Below are 15,866 nucleotides of genomic sequence, written 5' to 3'. Positions count from 1 at the left end.
TATTAATAAACAAGCATCATAATGAACAGGGGTCCTAGGTCATCAAAAGGGAGCTTCATCCTGCAGTCCTGATTAGATAACTGCCAAACTAGCTAAATGTTAAATGCCAGGACTAAAAATAGGCTGTTACATGTTTAAAATAACACGATCACTAGTTAGCTTGGGGCTTTGCTATTTTTACTAAAGGAAAGGCAGAGACAAGTGGCCAGAAGTTGAAAGGGAATTACTTAAATGAAGAGGCTGCCAAATGAGGTGAGAGTCTTGAAAGAAGCCAGGAGGTGGCATAATTGGTTCAACATTCTTCAGAGGGGTCTCTGAATTAAACTAAAAATTTCAGTCTAAACTTTCAGGAAAACTTTCCAGACTCATTTTAGTTTTGATTTGTTGCATACTTATGAATTTTTACACCCAGAATTGTGACATTACCTCATGTCATAAATTAATATGGCTGGCCAAAAAGATCAAATTAAGAGAAGTTTCTCTATTTTTATTTTTTAACTTTTTATTGAAGTATAGCATTTACGCAGAAAAGTATGCATATATGTACTGTAAAGCTTCATGGGTTTTCACAGACTTACTATACCCATGTAACCAGCATTCAGATAATGAAACAAAACACTAATGATACCCTAGAACTTCCTTTCATAACGCTTTCTAGTTAATAGCCCACTATGGTGATTTTCATCATAGTTTAGTTTTGCCTAGCTTTGTACTAAACATAAGTAATGCTAAATGTACTCTACTGTGTCTGACTCCTTATGTGAGATTTATCAATACTGTTGCATGTAACTGCACATTTTTGATTCTCACTGCTATACAGCACTCCCAACAAATGAAGGTACCACAGTTTATTAATCCATTCAACTGCTGATGGGCATTTGGATTATTTCTTGTTTAGGGCTATTATCTAAACCCTGCTATGAACATTCTAGCAAACATCTTTTGATGAACATATGTACATATTTCAGTTGGATATACTCTTGGGAGTGAATTGCTGGGTCTCCTTGGCCTAGGGAAATGGAATAGCTGGGTCTCTTTCCACCTCAGTTAAATGTCTAGGGGCCCAGTGATATGAGAGATAAACTTCCTAAGGTAAAGAATAAGTTGTTGCATCTGGGTCCTCCTCCAACAACAACAACAACAACAACAACAACAACAAAAGAGGCACAATGCCTAGTAAGCCTTTTTAGCTTTTACAGTCAACATATTTCTCATTTAAGTGTACTACTCCAACCCATTTACTAAGAGCCTGAAAGCTACTGGTTTTGAGGGAGCCTCAGAATAAAAGAAAGTTTTACAATAGATCCAGGCTACTATGCAAGATGCTCTGCCACTTGTACCATAATATCTAGCAGATCCAATGGTGCCTGAAGGGTTAGTGAAACATGTTTGGATATTGTAGGTGAATCACAGCACAAGTCCTTAAGATTTTGGAGAAAATCTCTAGCATTTTCTGTTAATAACTACTTTCCTTTTTACAAAACAGCTTTTGGTCTGCTACTGGGCCTTAGGAGAGCCTGAATACTTAACCATGGGATGCCAAGTTACAATGAGAGCTGAGCTGCCCACCATGAATTATACATAGTCTGATATATCAAGCCACAAAGCTGGCTGTGTAGAACAGCACTGCATTGTCAAATAGAAATGTTATATATATGAAATTGAGCTCAAGCCCCAAAGGCACAAGTAAGTTAGATGAGGAAATGGCCCAAATGCCCATGGTTGCCACTGCTGCTATGCTATCTTCTGTCTCCCGGCCTGCACTTTTGGCATCCTGGGGAGTTCTCCACAACCCGCTGATTGAGGAAAAAAAACCCTCAGACTTGGTTACAGATGGTTCTGCATGATATGCAGACAACACCTAAAAGGGTCATCTATAGGACCTATCATTCCTTTCTGGGACATCCCTGAAGGAAATTGGTGAAGGTAAATCTTTCCAGTGGGTAGAACTTCAAGAAATACATCTCACTATTCACTCTGTTGGAAGGAGAAATAGCCAGATATATGGTTATATACTGATTCACAGATTATGGCCAATAGTTTGGCTGGATAGTTAGGGACCTAAAAGGGACATCCTTGGAAAACTGATGACAAGGAAATTTAGAGAAGTATGTGGATAGACCTCTCTTAATGGGCAAAAACATGAAGGTAGGTATATGTGTCCCCTATGAATACTACCAAAGGGTGATCTCAGCAGACAAAAACTTTAAGAATCATAAGATGAACCATTCTGTGGATACCAGTCAGCCTCTTTCTCCAGCCACCTCCGTCATCACCCAATAAACTAAAAAACAAAGTGGCCATGGTGGCAGGGATGGTGGTTATGCATGGGCCCAGCAACTCACTAATATTAACTTGGCTATAGCCACTGATGAATATTCAATTGTTAGCAGCAGAGATTAACAATGAATCCACAGTATGGCACCATGGCACCATTCCCTGGAGTGATCAACCAGCTACTGGGTGGCAGGTTGATGACCTTGAACCATTTCCATCAAGAAAGGCACAGCATTTTATTCTTACTGGAATAGACACTTATTCTGGATATGAATTTGCCTGCCCTGCATGCAATGCTACTGCCAAAACAACCATCCAAGGACTGAGAAAATACTTTATCCACCATCATGGTACCCCACATAGCATTGTTTTGATCAAAGAACTCACTTCACAGCACAAGAAGTATGGCAAAAGGCTCAAGCTCATGGAATTTACTAGTCTTTCCATGTCCCCCACCATCTTGAAGCAGTTGGCTTGACAGACTAGTGGAATGGCCTTTTGAAGACTCAGTTGAAGTAACCTTTAGGCAGCAATATTTTGCAGGGCTGAGACAAGATTCTCCAGAATGTTGTATATGCTCTGAATCAGCGTCTAATATATGGTGCTATTTCTCCCACAGCCACGATTCACAGGTCCAGGAACCAAGAAATGGAGGTGGAAATGAGATCACTCAATATTACCCTTAGTAGCCCACTAGCAAAATTTTCTACTTCCTGCTCCCATAACAGACCATGCTCTGCTGGTCTAGAGGTCTTAGTTCCAAAGGGAGGGATGCTTTCACCATGAGACACAACAATGATTCCATTAAACTGGAAGCTAAGACTGCCATCTGGCTGCTTTGGGCTCCTTAGGCCTCTGAATCAACAAGCAAAGAAGGGAATTACTGTGCTATCTAGGGTGAATGATCCTGACCACTAAAGTGAAATTTCCTCCACAATGGAGGCAAGGAAGAGTAAGTCTGGAATACAGGAGATTCTTTAGGGCATCTCTTACCATGCCCTGTGATTAAGGTCAATGGAAAATTACAACAACTTTATCCAAGCGGGACCAATGGCCCAGACCCTACTAAATGAGTTTTATATTATCCCACTACTTTAAGAACTATGACCAGCTGAGGTGCTTGCTGAGGGAAGAGGAAATGTGAAATGCTAGTGGAGGAAGAATTATAAATAACAGTTATGTCCACCAAAGTTGTTTAAGCAAATATCTTTGTTTTCTTCCCTTATTCCTATATCGTCTAACATAAAATGTATTAAAAGATAACTCTATGTTATAGTACTTGAGTTAGAGGATATCAAGAAGAGGAGTAAACACTACCCAAGGATTTTGCATCCTCTTCTAGGGAAGGAATTGACACATTTTGGGTTGTTTGTAGGACAGCTGCATTATGTTAGGGAAAAGTATGACTTTGTTACTTTATTATAGATTAAATATGGTTTAAGGAGAGGTATATGATTACAAAGTTGATATGAAGTAGACTGTGATAGTTAATTGTATGTGTCAACTTGATTAGGCTATATTAACCAATTAAATTAAATATTAATTTTGGTGTTGCTGTGAAGGTAATTTGTAGATAAGGTTAACATCTATAATAATGGACTTTAAGTAAAGGAAATTAGGTAGACCTCATCCAATCAGTTAAAAGGCCTTAAGAGCAAAACTGAGGCTTCTCTGAGAAAAAAGAAATTCCTCCTAAGGACTGCATCATCAGCTCCTACTCAAGACTTTCTAACCCACCCTACAGTTTCAGCCAGACTCTACAACTGCCTAAGTCAATTCCTTAAAATAACACATATGTATATGTGTATATATATGAATATGTATATATGCGTAGATATATTCTACTCTTCTGCTTCTTTGGGAAAACCCTAACTGACATGGCATCTACTATTCCTTATCACCATTCTAATGTCATCAGAGACAGAGATTAAAACAAAATCTATTATGTGGTTTCTGTCTTTGAAAATTTCCTAACCTGAAGAATAGGAAAATTAGCATTGTGAATTATGTGACGTGGTAATATGTTAGTAAGTGTCAAATGAGTAGCACTGAATAAAGTATTCAAGGAACTTAGGGAAAAAGAGAAGACCTCTGTGAGGAATGCTGAGGGAAGGCTCTGTGGCAGAAATGGGGACAAGGAGCAAAAGACAGTTTAGTTGGACTGAAGTTGTACATAATCCATTAAATTTTAATTGTTTAACTGCTTTCTTACTCATAAAAGTTCCCAGGCTCCAATGACTAATCAGACATCCTGTCTAATATACAGTTAGGAGAACAGAAAAATATAAACTTGGAGTTTAAAAGCCTTGAAAGATTGAATTCCTTGCAACTACCAGCAGTATGATCTTAGACAAATTGCATACCACTTTAAGCCACGGATTCTTCACATATAAAATGAGGGTAATAGTACACATCTGCCTATTATAAAGCCATAGTAAGAAATAAATGAGATATAATAAGATATTTAGCTCTCAGTACCTTTTACAGAGGAAGTTCTCAACCAATGATAAGTGAACGCAAAAATATTTGAAAAGTATTTTCACAAAGAATTTTCACAAAGTATTTTCACTTTTCACTAAAAGTGAGAGCCAACAACACTAAATTTCAAACAGTTGTAAGAAAAAGTAATCCTAGATAAATACATTTCAATCAATGGCATAAGCTAATTTTCCAAGATTAAATATCTGACATTCAAAAAAATATTTTACTCAAGTTCTAAAACCTAACCAAACTTTTTGTAATTTTACCATTTTCACTTTGTACAAGAACTTTCAGAATACAGTTTACAAGTGTACTTCCTGTGTGCATAAAGAATTTACAGTGAAAAAACGTTTTATATCATCCAAAAACTAGGCTCTACATTCACACAATAGTACCTTGGGGAATATCTTTAGGTGGAGAATATTTCTTCTTCTTTACAATAACACCTTTACTTTTCACTTGTCTAGTTCCTGGTGTTGCTCTAATAATACAACATATTTCTGGTGTATTTGAAGGAAACTAAAAAAGAAAAAAAAGCAGATAGTGCATAATTCTTTTAGGTACTATAGGTATACATTGTTTTGTTTCAAAGCAAATCATTTCAACATCCATATTTCATACATATTAATGACAGGAAGCATTTGTGAAATGCTTACTCCACTCTAGACATTGATGAATTGGTTTTTAAGCATTTGCTTATTTAATACTCACAAGAACCAGAAACAGCAGATTATATCATCCTCACTTGTAAAATGAGGAAATGTAGGTTCAGAGAATTTACATACCTTATCTAAGGACACAGAGAAAGTAATGATAGAGTTGAGATTCAAGCACTCCAAAGTGCAAGAGAGCAAATTTACATGATTTACTGAATTAAAACACAAATTTATTTTAACTCTGAGCCAAATACTAGATTCCTTGATTTCCCAACTCAATGAATTTTTTTAAAAAGGTTTTTATTTATTTATTCATAGAGACACACACACACACACAGAGGCAGAGACACAGGCAGAGGGAGAAGCAGACTCCACGCAGGGAACCCGATGTGGGACTCGATACCCCGGGCTGCAGGCGGCACTAAACTGCTGCGCCACCAGGGCTGCCCCCAACTCAATGAATTTTGACAACTGCCCATTAAACAGAAAGACTCTAGAATAAAGAAATAGTGTATTTTCCAAAAGTGACATATCTAGTTTCTTAGAACTCAGAAATAGACATATGTATTTACCAAGGGCTCTTCCCATTGTAAGTAAAGCCTATATAGAAACAACTTCTACTATAAAATTTATATCATTTTCTGTGGTGGGCATCTGCTATTTTTCTGCCCAGAATCATTTCTGTTCTTCTGAACAGAACCAGAGTTTTCTTGGGAGAATCTACCAAAGATGTACAGATGGCAAGTAAGCATATTAAAGGATGTTCCATATCATATTTCCTCATCAGGGAGATGCAAATTAAAACAGCAATTAGATACTACCACACACCTATTAGGATGGCCAATATCTAAAATACTGACAATAGTAAACCTTTATTCAAACTCATAGAATGCACAACACCAAGAGTGGAACCTAAGTTAAACTATGGATTGTGAGTGATTATAGTATGCCAATGTAGATTCATCCTTGGATTAAAAAAATGTCACTTGGTACATGGATGATAATGGTGGTGGCTATGTATGTATTGAAGCAGTGATATATAAGAAATCTCTGCATGTCTCTCAATTTTGCTGCAAACCTGAAACTTATTTAAAAATTAAAAAAACATTTTTTAAGGAAAAGTAAACGTATACAAATATATATATATATATATATATATATATATATATATACCATGTTAACTACAGTCAAAAGAAAGCTAGATATAATAGCTATATTAATATCAGAAAAAGTAGATTTATATGCAAAGAATATTACCAGGAATAAAGAAGATCCTTCATAATGATAAAAGGGTGAATTAATTAAGAAAACCTAACAACCATAAACAATTCTAATTGTTTACATACCTAGTAATAGAGCCTCAAAATATATAAAACAAAAAGGGTAGAAATAAAAGGAAAAATAGACAAATCCATCATCATAGTCTAATATTTTAATACCTCTTAATAATTGATAGAATAAATAGGCAAAAAATCAGCAAAGGTACAATTGATTTGAACAGTACTACCACTCAACCTGATGCAACTGATACTGTAGATCATTCTACTAAAAACAGAAGAATATGCATTATTCTCAAATGTTGTAGAGCATATACCAAAATAAACCAAATAGATTATAAAACATATCTCAATAAAGGCATACATACAAAGCATACAAAGAATGGTCTTAGACCACAATGGGATTAAATTTAGCAATTAGTAACTGAAAGGTCTCTGAAAATTTTCCAAATATGTAGACAAAAAATAGCATACTTCCAAAGGCCATGGATCCAAGAATAAACAGATATGGCAAGTGGAAAGTATTTAAACTGCATGAAAATGAAACTACAGCATATAAAAACTTGTGGGATGCTGCTAAAGCAGTAGTTGAAGCGAATAAGTAACATTAAGTATCTACCGTAGAAAAGAACTCCGCTTCCACATTAAGAAAGTAAAAGTAACAAAACCAAATTTAAACCCAAAATAAGCAGACAAAAGAAAATAATATGAAAGCAAAAAATCAATGAAATATAAAATAGAAAGACAATAAAGCGGGGCACCTGGTTAAGCATCTGACTCTTGATTTCAGCTCAAGTCATGATTGAAGGGTCATGAGATCAAGCCCCACATTGGTCTCTGCACTCAGCATGGAGTCAGCTTGAGATGTCTCTTTCTCTCTCCCTCAGCCCCTCTCCCTGCTCATGCTCTCTAAATAACTAAATAAGTAAAATCTTTGAAAAAAAAAAAAAAAAGAAAAGAAAAGAAAAACAATAGATAAAAATCAATGAAACCAAACTTCTAGCCAGATTAATGTGGAAAGAAAAAAGAAGACACAAATTACCAATATCAGGAATGAGAAAGGCTATATCACTACAGATACCAACATATTAAAAGGATAATCAGGGAATAATATAAACAACATTTGGCAATAAATTTGACAGCTAATAGAAAACGGACAACTTTCTTGAAATACACAAACTAACAAAGCTCACTCAAGAAGAAATAGGTAAGCTGAATAGCCCTAAAGAGATTTTTAACTGCAGCTTACTTCCTTCCAAAAGAGAGAACTCCAGGCCTAGATGGCTTCACTAAACATTTAAGGCAGAAATAATACTAATTCTTTTCCAGAAAATTGAAGACGAAGGAGTACTTCCCAACTTGTTCTATGAGGCTAGCATTACTCTCATGCTAAACTCAGCATGCTAAATATTAGATAGATAGATAGATAGATAGATAGATAGATAGATAGATAATAGATAGATAGATAGATAGATAGATAGATAGAACTACAGACTCTCATGAACACTGATGGAAAAATTCTAAAATATTTTTAGCAAATCAAATACATCAATACATAAAAAGAAAAATACACCTTAACTAAGTGGGATTTATCCTGGGATGCAGAGTTGATTTAACATTAGAACGTAAATCAGCATATTATATTCAATTCATAATCATCATCAATTCACCATATTAACAAACTAAAAAAGAAAAATCCTGGGCAGCCCGGGTGGCTTAGCAGTTTAGCACTGCCTTTAGTCCAGGATGTGATCCTGGAGACCCGGGATTGAGTCCCATATCGGGCTCCCTGCATGGAGCCTGGTTCTCTCTGCCTATGTCTCTGCTTCTTTCTCTCTGTGTGTCTCTCATGAATAAATAAATAAAATCTTTTTTTAAAAAAAAAGAAAAATCCTATTACCACCTCAATAGTTACAAAAAGTGCATTCAGCAAAAATCCAACATCCATTCCTGATAAAAACTTTTTTTTTTTGATAAAAACTTTTAAGCATAATAGGAATAGATGGGAACCTCCTCATCCTAAGAAAACCTTATAGCTAATATCATATTTAATGGTGAACTACTGAATGCTCCCCCTAAAATACAGAAACAAGACAAGGGTGTCTGCTCTCCCCACTATCTCCCAGCATTGGACAGGAAAACCTAGTCAGTGAAATTAGGCAAGAAAAAAAAAAAAAAGACATCCAGATTAAAAGGCAGAGGTAGGGGTGCCTGGGTGGCTCAAGTGGTTAAGGGTCCAACTCTTGATCTTGGCTGAAGCCATGATCAGAGAGTGGTGAGATTGAGCCCTGTGCTGGGCTCCACGCTGATCGCAGAGTCTGCTTGAGATTCTCTCCCTTTCCCACTGCACCTCTCCCTACCTACTCTTTGTCTCCTTTTCTCTAAAATAATTAAATAAATAAAATCTTTTAAAAAATCCTTTTTTCGGGGATCCCTGGGTGGCACAGTGGTTTAGCGCCTGCCTTTGGCCCAGGGCGCGATCCTGGAGACCCAGGATCGAATCCCACTTCGGGCTCCTGGTGCATGGAGCCTGCTTCTCCCTCTGCCTATGTCTCTGCCCCTCTCTCTCTCTCTGTGTGTGACTATAATAAATAAATAAATAAAAAGTAAATAAATAAAAAACAAAAAAATCCTTTTTTCCCCCACAGACAACATAATTGCCTATGGCATCATGGAAACTTGTAGGGGTGAGAACTACTAGAAATAATAATTAAGTTTAGCAACTTTGCAGCACACTTGTTATGAATGGAATGTTTCTGTCCCCACAAAATTCATATGTTGAATCCCTAATTCCCAATGAAACTGATTTTCATCAGAGATAGGCTCTGTGAGAAGGTGATAAAGGTTAATTGAATTAAGAAGGGCAAAATCCTAATCTGAGAGTTCTGGTGCCCTTTTAAGAGGAGGAAGAGATATAAGAGCTCTTTTAAACTTCACACAGAGAGAGAAAGGCCATGTGAAATCATAGCAAGAAGATGAACATCTACAAGTCAGAAGAAAGCCTTTCCAGGACTTGAATAAGTTAACATCTTGGTCTTGGACTTGCCAGACTCCAGGATTGTGACAAAATAAATTTCTGTTGTTTAAGCTGTCCAGTCTATGGTATCTTATTATCGCAACCCAAACAGACTAATAATAATGATCAGTACATACACACACAAAGTATTTCTATATGCTAGCAATTAATAGTCAGATATTGAAAAAGAATACCATTTATAATAGTATCAAAATATAAAATACTGTCATCGGGTGGGAAATAATGACATCAAGTAGGAATAAAGACCCGAACAGTGAAAATTACAGAATAATTTGGGGAGAAATTAATTAAAGAAGTCCTAAAAAATGGATGGCTATACATTGTTCCTGAGCTGGAAGACTCAATATTGCCATGATATCAATTATCCCCAAATTAATCTGTAGATTCAATGCAATTCTAATCAGAATTCCACAGGATTTTTTTTTGTTTTGGTAGAAATCAACAAGCTGATTCTAAAATTCATATAGACCAGCAAAGGACCTAAAGTAACCAAAATAATTGAAAAAGAACAAAGTTAGAAGCTAACATTAATTTCAAGAATTATTATAGGGCCTCATTATCCAATGCTCTGTGGGACTTACACAAAGATAGACAACAGTATAATCTTACACAAACTCATACAAATCCATGGATAACCATTTTTCAACAAATGCGGAAAGGCAATACAGTGGAAAAAGAATACTCAACAAATGTTGTTAGAATAATTGAATGTCTGTATGCAAATACATAAACAAATTTGAATCTGTACCTCACACCATAAGAAAAAAAATAACTCAAAGGCATTAGGGTAAAACTTTAAAACTTCCAGAAGAAAACCTAGGAAAAAATCTCTGTGACACTGGTTTAGGCAAAGATTTCTTAGATATGAAAACAAAGGCATACTCATAAAAAAATAAACAAAAAAATTGACAAGTTGGACTTCATCAAAGTTAAAAGTTATGTTCTTTAAGGGACGCTCTTTTGCAAGAAACTACATCTTATATGATTCCTTTTATAACAAATGTCCAGGAAAGTTTACTCTAGACACAGAAAGTAGATTAGTATTTGCCTAAATACTGAGCATGAGAACAGGGCTTAACTGTAAATAAGTGTGAAGGATTTGAAGTGTTCTAAAACTGACATATGTAATTGTTGCACTACGCCATAAATATACTAAGAATCACAGAACTGTAAACTTGAAATGGGTGAATCTTATGATATGTAAAATACACAAAAAAGTCTGCTTTTTCATTAAAAAAAAAAGATAGTGGAGGGGCACCTGGGTGGCTCAGTTGGTTACGTATCTGCCTTTGGCTCAGATCATGATCCCAAGGTCTTGAGATCGAGCTCTGCATCAGGCTCCCTGATCAGTGGGGGGCCTGCTTCTCCCTCTCCTCCCTGCTTGTCCTCTCTCTCTTGCTATCTCTGTCACTCTCTCTGTCTCTCTCTCAAACAAACAAACAAACAAATAAATAAAATCTTTAAAAATAAAATCTTTAAAAAAAGTGGAATGGATAAAAAGACAAAGTATGGACTGGGAGAATATCTTTCAAAGCATATATCAGATAAAGGATTTACATCAAGAATATATAAGGAACACTTCAAATTCTACAAATAAGAAAATCATTTTTTTCATGTGCAAAAGATATGAACAGGTATGTCACCAAAGTAAATATATAGATGACAAATAAGCACATAAAAATGTGATCAACATTATTGGTCATTAGGGAAATGCAAATTAAAACCACAGTAAGATATCACTTTATACTAATTGGAGAGGTTAAAGTTAAAAGACTGACCATAGTAAAGGTTAAGATTAACTTAACTAAAGGTTCAGATTAAAAGATTGGCCAAACTAAACGCAGATGAAACGCTGATGTAGAGAAACTACAAGTCTCAAACATTGTTGGTGGAAATGTAAAATGGTAATACCACTTTAGAAAACAGTTTGGAAATATCCTAGGCACATTACCCAATAAGAAAGGAAATATACATCCATACAGTTAAAGAAGAAATTATACAGTAAGATTTTATTCAAAATTTTGCAATAGAGTTCATTCATTATGTTGTTATAGCTGAAACTAATGTAAGATTGCATGTCAACCATACTTTTTTTTAAAAAGACACTATAATAGGGTATTATAATAGGGGAGAGAAATTGGGCTCAAATCCAAATACAGCAAATACAGCTAGGGATTTACAGCAGATGAAAAGAATGGAGGTCTCAGTGGTTAAAAATTACTATGAGAAGACATCACTATGAGAAGGAGATTCTTGTTAGACTGACCTTGTGATATCGTGATTTTTAAAAAAAGATTTATTCATCTATTTTTATTTGAGAGAGAGAGAGCACAAGCCAGGGGTGGGGGAGAAAGAGAGAGAGAGAATCTCCAGCAGACTCCCCACTGAGCTCAAGCCCAATACAGAGCCTGATCTCAGGACCCAAGCTGAAATCAAGAGTCAGCCACTCAACTGAATGAGTCATCCAGGGCCCTGATATTGTGATTTTTAATAAGAAAAATAGATTTGGTTTTCACTTCCATTGACAGCACGGAGCTCCTAAAACCCTGGGAATTTCCTAAGTGATAAGAGCAATAAAGGTGTTTCTGTTAATGTGATAGAACTTTTGGAATGCACCTAAGGGTGAGGACTGGTTGCTAGGTGAATCAATCCTGGATTAGAGGATTGAAACTTTCAGGCCAACCTCATAACCTCCAGGAAGGGTAGAGGGGCCAGAGACTTACTCAGTTGCCAATGGCCAATGATTTAATCAACTGTACCTATGTAATAAAGCTGTCACCAGCTAGACTCCAAGACACGACCTTTACTGCCCACCTGCTTGTAGTCACCAACCTTTGTTCCACATTCTCCCTTAAGCTCTTTTTCCAGTTTATCTCTTAACCTAGGCTAAGACCTAAGGGGCATAGGATCCTGAGATGAAAACCCAAACTACCCCTCCAACAATAATGACTGCCTAGAAGAAAAGCTTCCATGGCACAAGCCACCCAGACCAGTTTGGGCTTAGTTCCCTTCCCTGACTCATGTCTACACAGATAAACTGTGGAATGACCAATGTAATGATGGACAGTTACCTTTACCTCGTTATAATGCTAAAATCTCTGCCCAAGGAGGAGCACCAGCCTCATTTACATAACATACAATGTATATATAGGCGTGTCCCCTTAAGCCACATGTGCCACCTTGTGCCTCCCTCTACATATGATGACAAGACTCTCCTATCTAAATATTCATCCTAACCCTAAATAAAATTCACCCATTCACCCTTGCTGGGAAGTCACAGCTTTGTAAGTTATACTTCACAATCTCCTTATTCGCTGCAAATAGTTTCCTTTGTGGGACAACTCTACCTGGTATAGTTTCTACATGTGACTTTCAAGAAGAGAACCTATGTGAGTTTGGTTACAAAGCTTCCATAAAATCCCAAAAGAATAGGGTTCAGAGAGTATCTGGGTTGATGAAAACAAGGAGATTCAAGGAGAATGGTGACCTGCAAGAAAGCATGAAAGCTCTTTGCCCTTTCTCTATACCTTGCCCTATACATCTCTTTCATGTGTTATTCCTGAGTTATATTTTTTATAATATACCAGTAATATAGTAAGTAAAAGGTTTTCTGAGTTCTCTAATAAATAAATAGAATCCAAACAGGGGGTCATGGGAACCTCTGATTTATAGGCAGTTAGTCAGAAGTAAAGGTAACAATTTAAATGTGCAAGTGGCATCTGAAGTGGAGGATGGTCTTGTGGAACTAGCCCTTTACCTGTGGAATCTGATGCTATCTTCAGGTAGATAGTGTCAGAATTGAGTTGAATTCTAGGACACCCAGCTGATGTCAAACATATTACTTGCTGGAGGTATGGCAACTCCCTCAAGTTATGCCTTTTTCTCTTACTCTATCCTTCTGTTACTCTCTCTGCTCCCACAACCCATCTTTCTGGCTCTTTCTTTCTTTCCACCCCACTTCCTGTTCTCTCTTTTACTGCTCATCCTCTATGGCTCTTAGTTTTATGAATTTTATTTCTTTTTTTTTAATCGAGCAATGTACTTCCATGTATTTATCCTAACAATGAAATTGGTGATCACAATTTAAATGTACAGATGAAAACAGAGTTTTGGATCAAAGGAGGCTAACAATGTTTCCTCTAGTTGTTTAATAGCCTCAAGTCCTGGGGCATCTGGGTGGCTCAGTCAGTTAACTGTCTGCCTTTGGCTCAGGACATGATCGAGTCCTGGAATCGAGTCCTGTGTGCATCAGGCTCCCTGCTCAGTCAAGAGTCTGTTTCTCCCTTTATCCCTTATCCTGCTTGTTCTCTCTCTCTCTCTCTTACTCTCTCTCAAATAAATAAATAAAAATTTTTAAAAAATAGCCCCAAGTCCTGACAGTGTAGTGTTCAGGCTGTGGCAGCCTAATAGCCTTTATTTAGAATTGTAACTGATGGCTGCCTCCTCATGTGGATGATGTCAGCCTCAAATTACAGACTTCTTAAAGTATCCCATACACAAAGTATTTAATATAACAGTAATCATTTATGTTAGTAATTAAAGAAGAAATTGAAAATACCTCATTTGAAGAGTTTTCTTGCAAATTTGAAATAGGAACAATTTCATTTGAATTAACATAATTGCTGACATTTGGAAGTAGTTCTTCAAAAGATGCTTTCTGCACTGAGGACAAATCAATCTATAAAAAAAAGTTACTCTTATAGAAGTCAAATGTGGCAGAAACAATTATTTTTACATAATTAAAGTTGAAATACTATCTCATTAGAAGCATTTTCTTGCAAAAAATTTCAGAGTTTCTTTCTGAGGTGATAAAAAGATCTAAAATTGACTGTGGTGATGATTACACATACTTGTGAATATACTAAAAAACACCGAACTTCACACTCTAAATAGGTGAATTGTATGGTATGTTAATTATATTTCAATAAAGTTGCTTTTTAAAAGCCCACTACAAAAAAAGTGTTAAACATGCAGTTACCATGTGACTCAGCAATTCTACTTCCTCTTCTAGGCATATACCCAATACAAATGAAAACACATATTCACACAAAAACTTGTACATGAACATTCATAGCAATATTATTCTTTCAAATGCCCCCAAACTGACAAATCAGGAAACAAAATATGGTATATCCTTACCATGGGATATTATTCAGCCATAAATAAGCGAGAAAGTACATATTATAAAATGGATGAACTTTGAAAATATTATGTTAAGTGAAAGAAGCCAGACACAAAGGCCACGTATTATACAATTCCATTTATATGGAATAGCCAGAATAAGAAAACTTGTAAAGAACCCTTTTTCCCAGCTTGAAAAACTGATCTTTGGTTAATTCTCATGCTCTGTTTCACTAGGAACCTGATAAAGTTAACAATGCCAACATTGCTAGTGGTAAAAATGATGTCTGAATGATAAACTCTAGGTAGACTAGGAAGAACTAAAAATGCACTATGAATCAATGATAAACACGCTATATGTAAATAAACTCTACAAAAAGCACCATAGTTTGGATTTCCCTGACTTATAATTTGGAGAGTCTCTTGTGGGGACCCTGGAAACTATGTCTGTGTGCTATTACAAAGGATACTGGACCTCATCTTCTTATATCTGAGCTGCTAAATAAACTGCTCCATGGACTTCTGTGAAGACTAATCCCACTGAAGAGGAACACCTGTTTCTGCCCTGCTTGTGAGTTGTATTCCTTTTGTTTACTTGAACCTAAGAAGAATTCTGGTTGGGTGAGAAATATTTAAACCATTACAAAGCAGCATTTTTTTTGCACTGGCCAAAAGGTGGAAGTAACCCAAATGTCAACAGACAGATGAATAGATAAAAAATATACATACACACGATGAAATATATTCAGCCTTTGAAAAGGAAAAAAATTCTGACACATGCTACAACATGAAGACACTATGCTAAAAGAAATCTATCACAAAAGGACAAATACTGTATGATTCTATTTATATGAAGTATCTAAAGCAGCCAGATTCACAGGAGGAAGGTAGAATTGTAGTTGATAAGGACTGAGGTATGGAGAAATGGGGACTTAGTGTTTAATTGTATATAGTTTCAGTTTTGCAAGAAGAAAAACTTTGCAAGAAATTTGGCAGGGCACTGAGGTGGGCACTTGA

At 36.1% G+C, this 15,866-nt stretch overlaps 1 protein-coding gene across 1 annotated transcript in view; it reads right to left on the bottom strand.

Annotated features, from left to right (window-relative positions):
• Positions 1-1,313: 1,313 nt before the first annotated feature.
• MEIKIN (meiotic kinetochore factor) overlaps positions 1,314-15,866 on the bottom strand; it is a 69,774-nt gene continuing 55,221 nt past the window's right edge. Inside the window, exons 11-13 of the mRNA XM_041762486.1 lie at positions 14,287-14,406; positions 5,154-5,277; positions 1,314-1,348 (exon numbers count right to left, since the gene is read on the bottom strand). Of these exons, the coding sequence (XP_041618420.1) occupies positions 1,314-1,348; positions 5,154-5,277; positions 14,287-14,406 (279 nt within the window). The remainder of the gene's footprint in view (positions 1,349-5,153; positions 5,278-14,286; positions 14,407-15,866) is intronic.

Source organism: Vulpes lagopus, chromosome 7 (assembly GCF_018345385.1).
Source record: "Vulpes lagopus strain Blue_001 chromosome 7, ASM1834538v1, whole genome shotgun sequence".
NCBI lineage: Eukaryota > Metazoa > Chordata > Mammalia > Carnivora > Canidae > Vulpes > Vulpes lagopus.
This window is presented reverse-complemented; position numbering and strand designations above follow the sequence as displayed.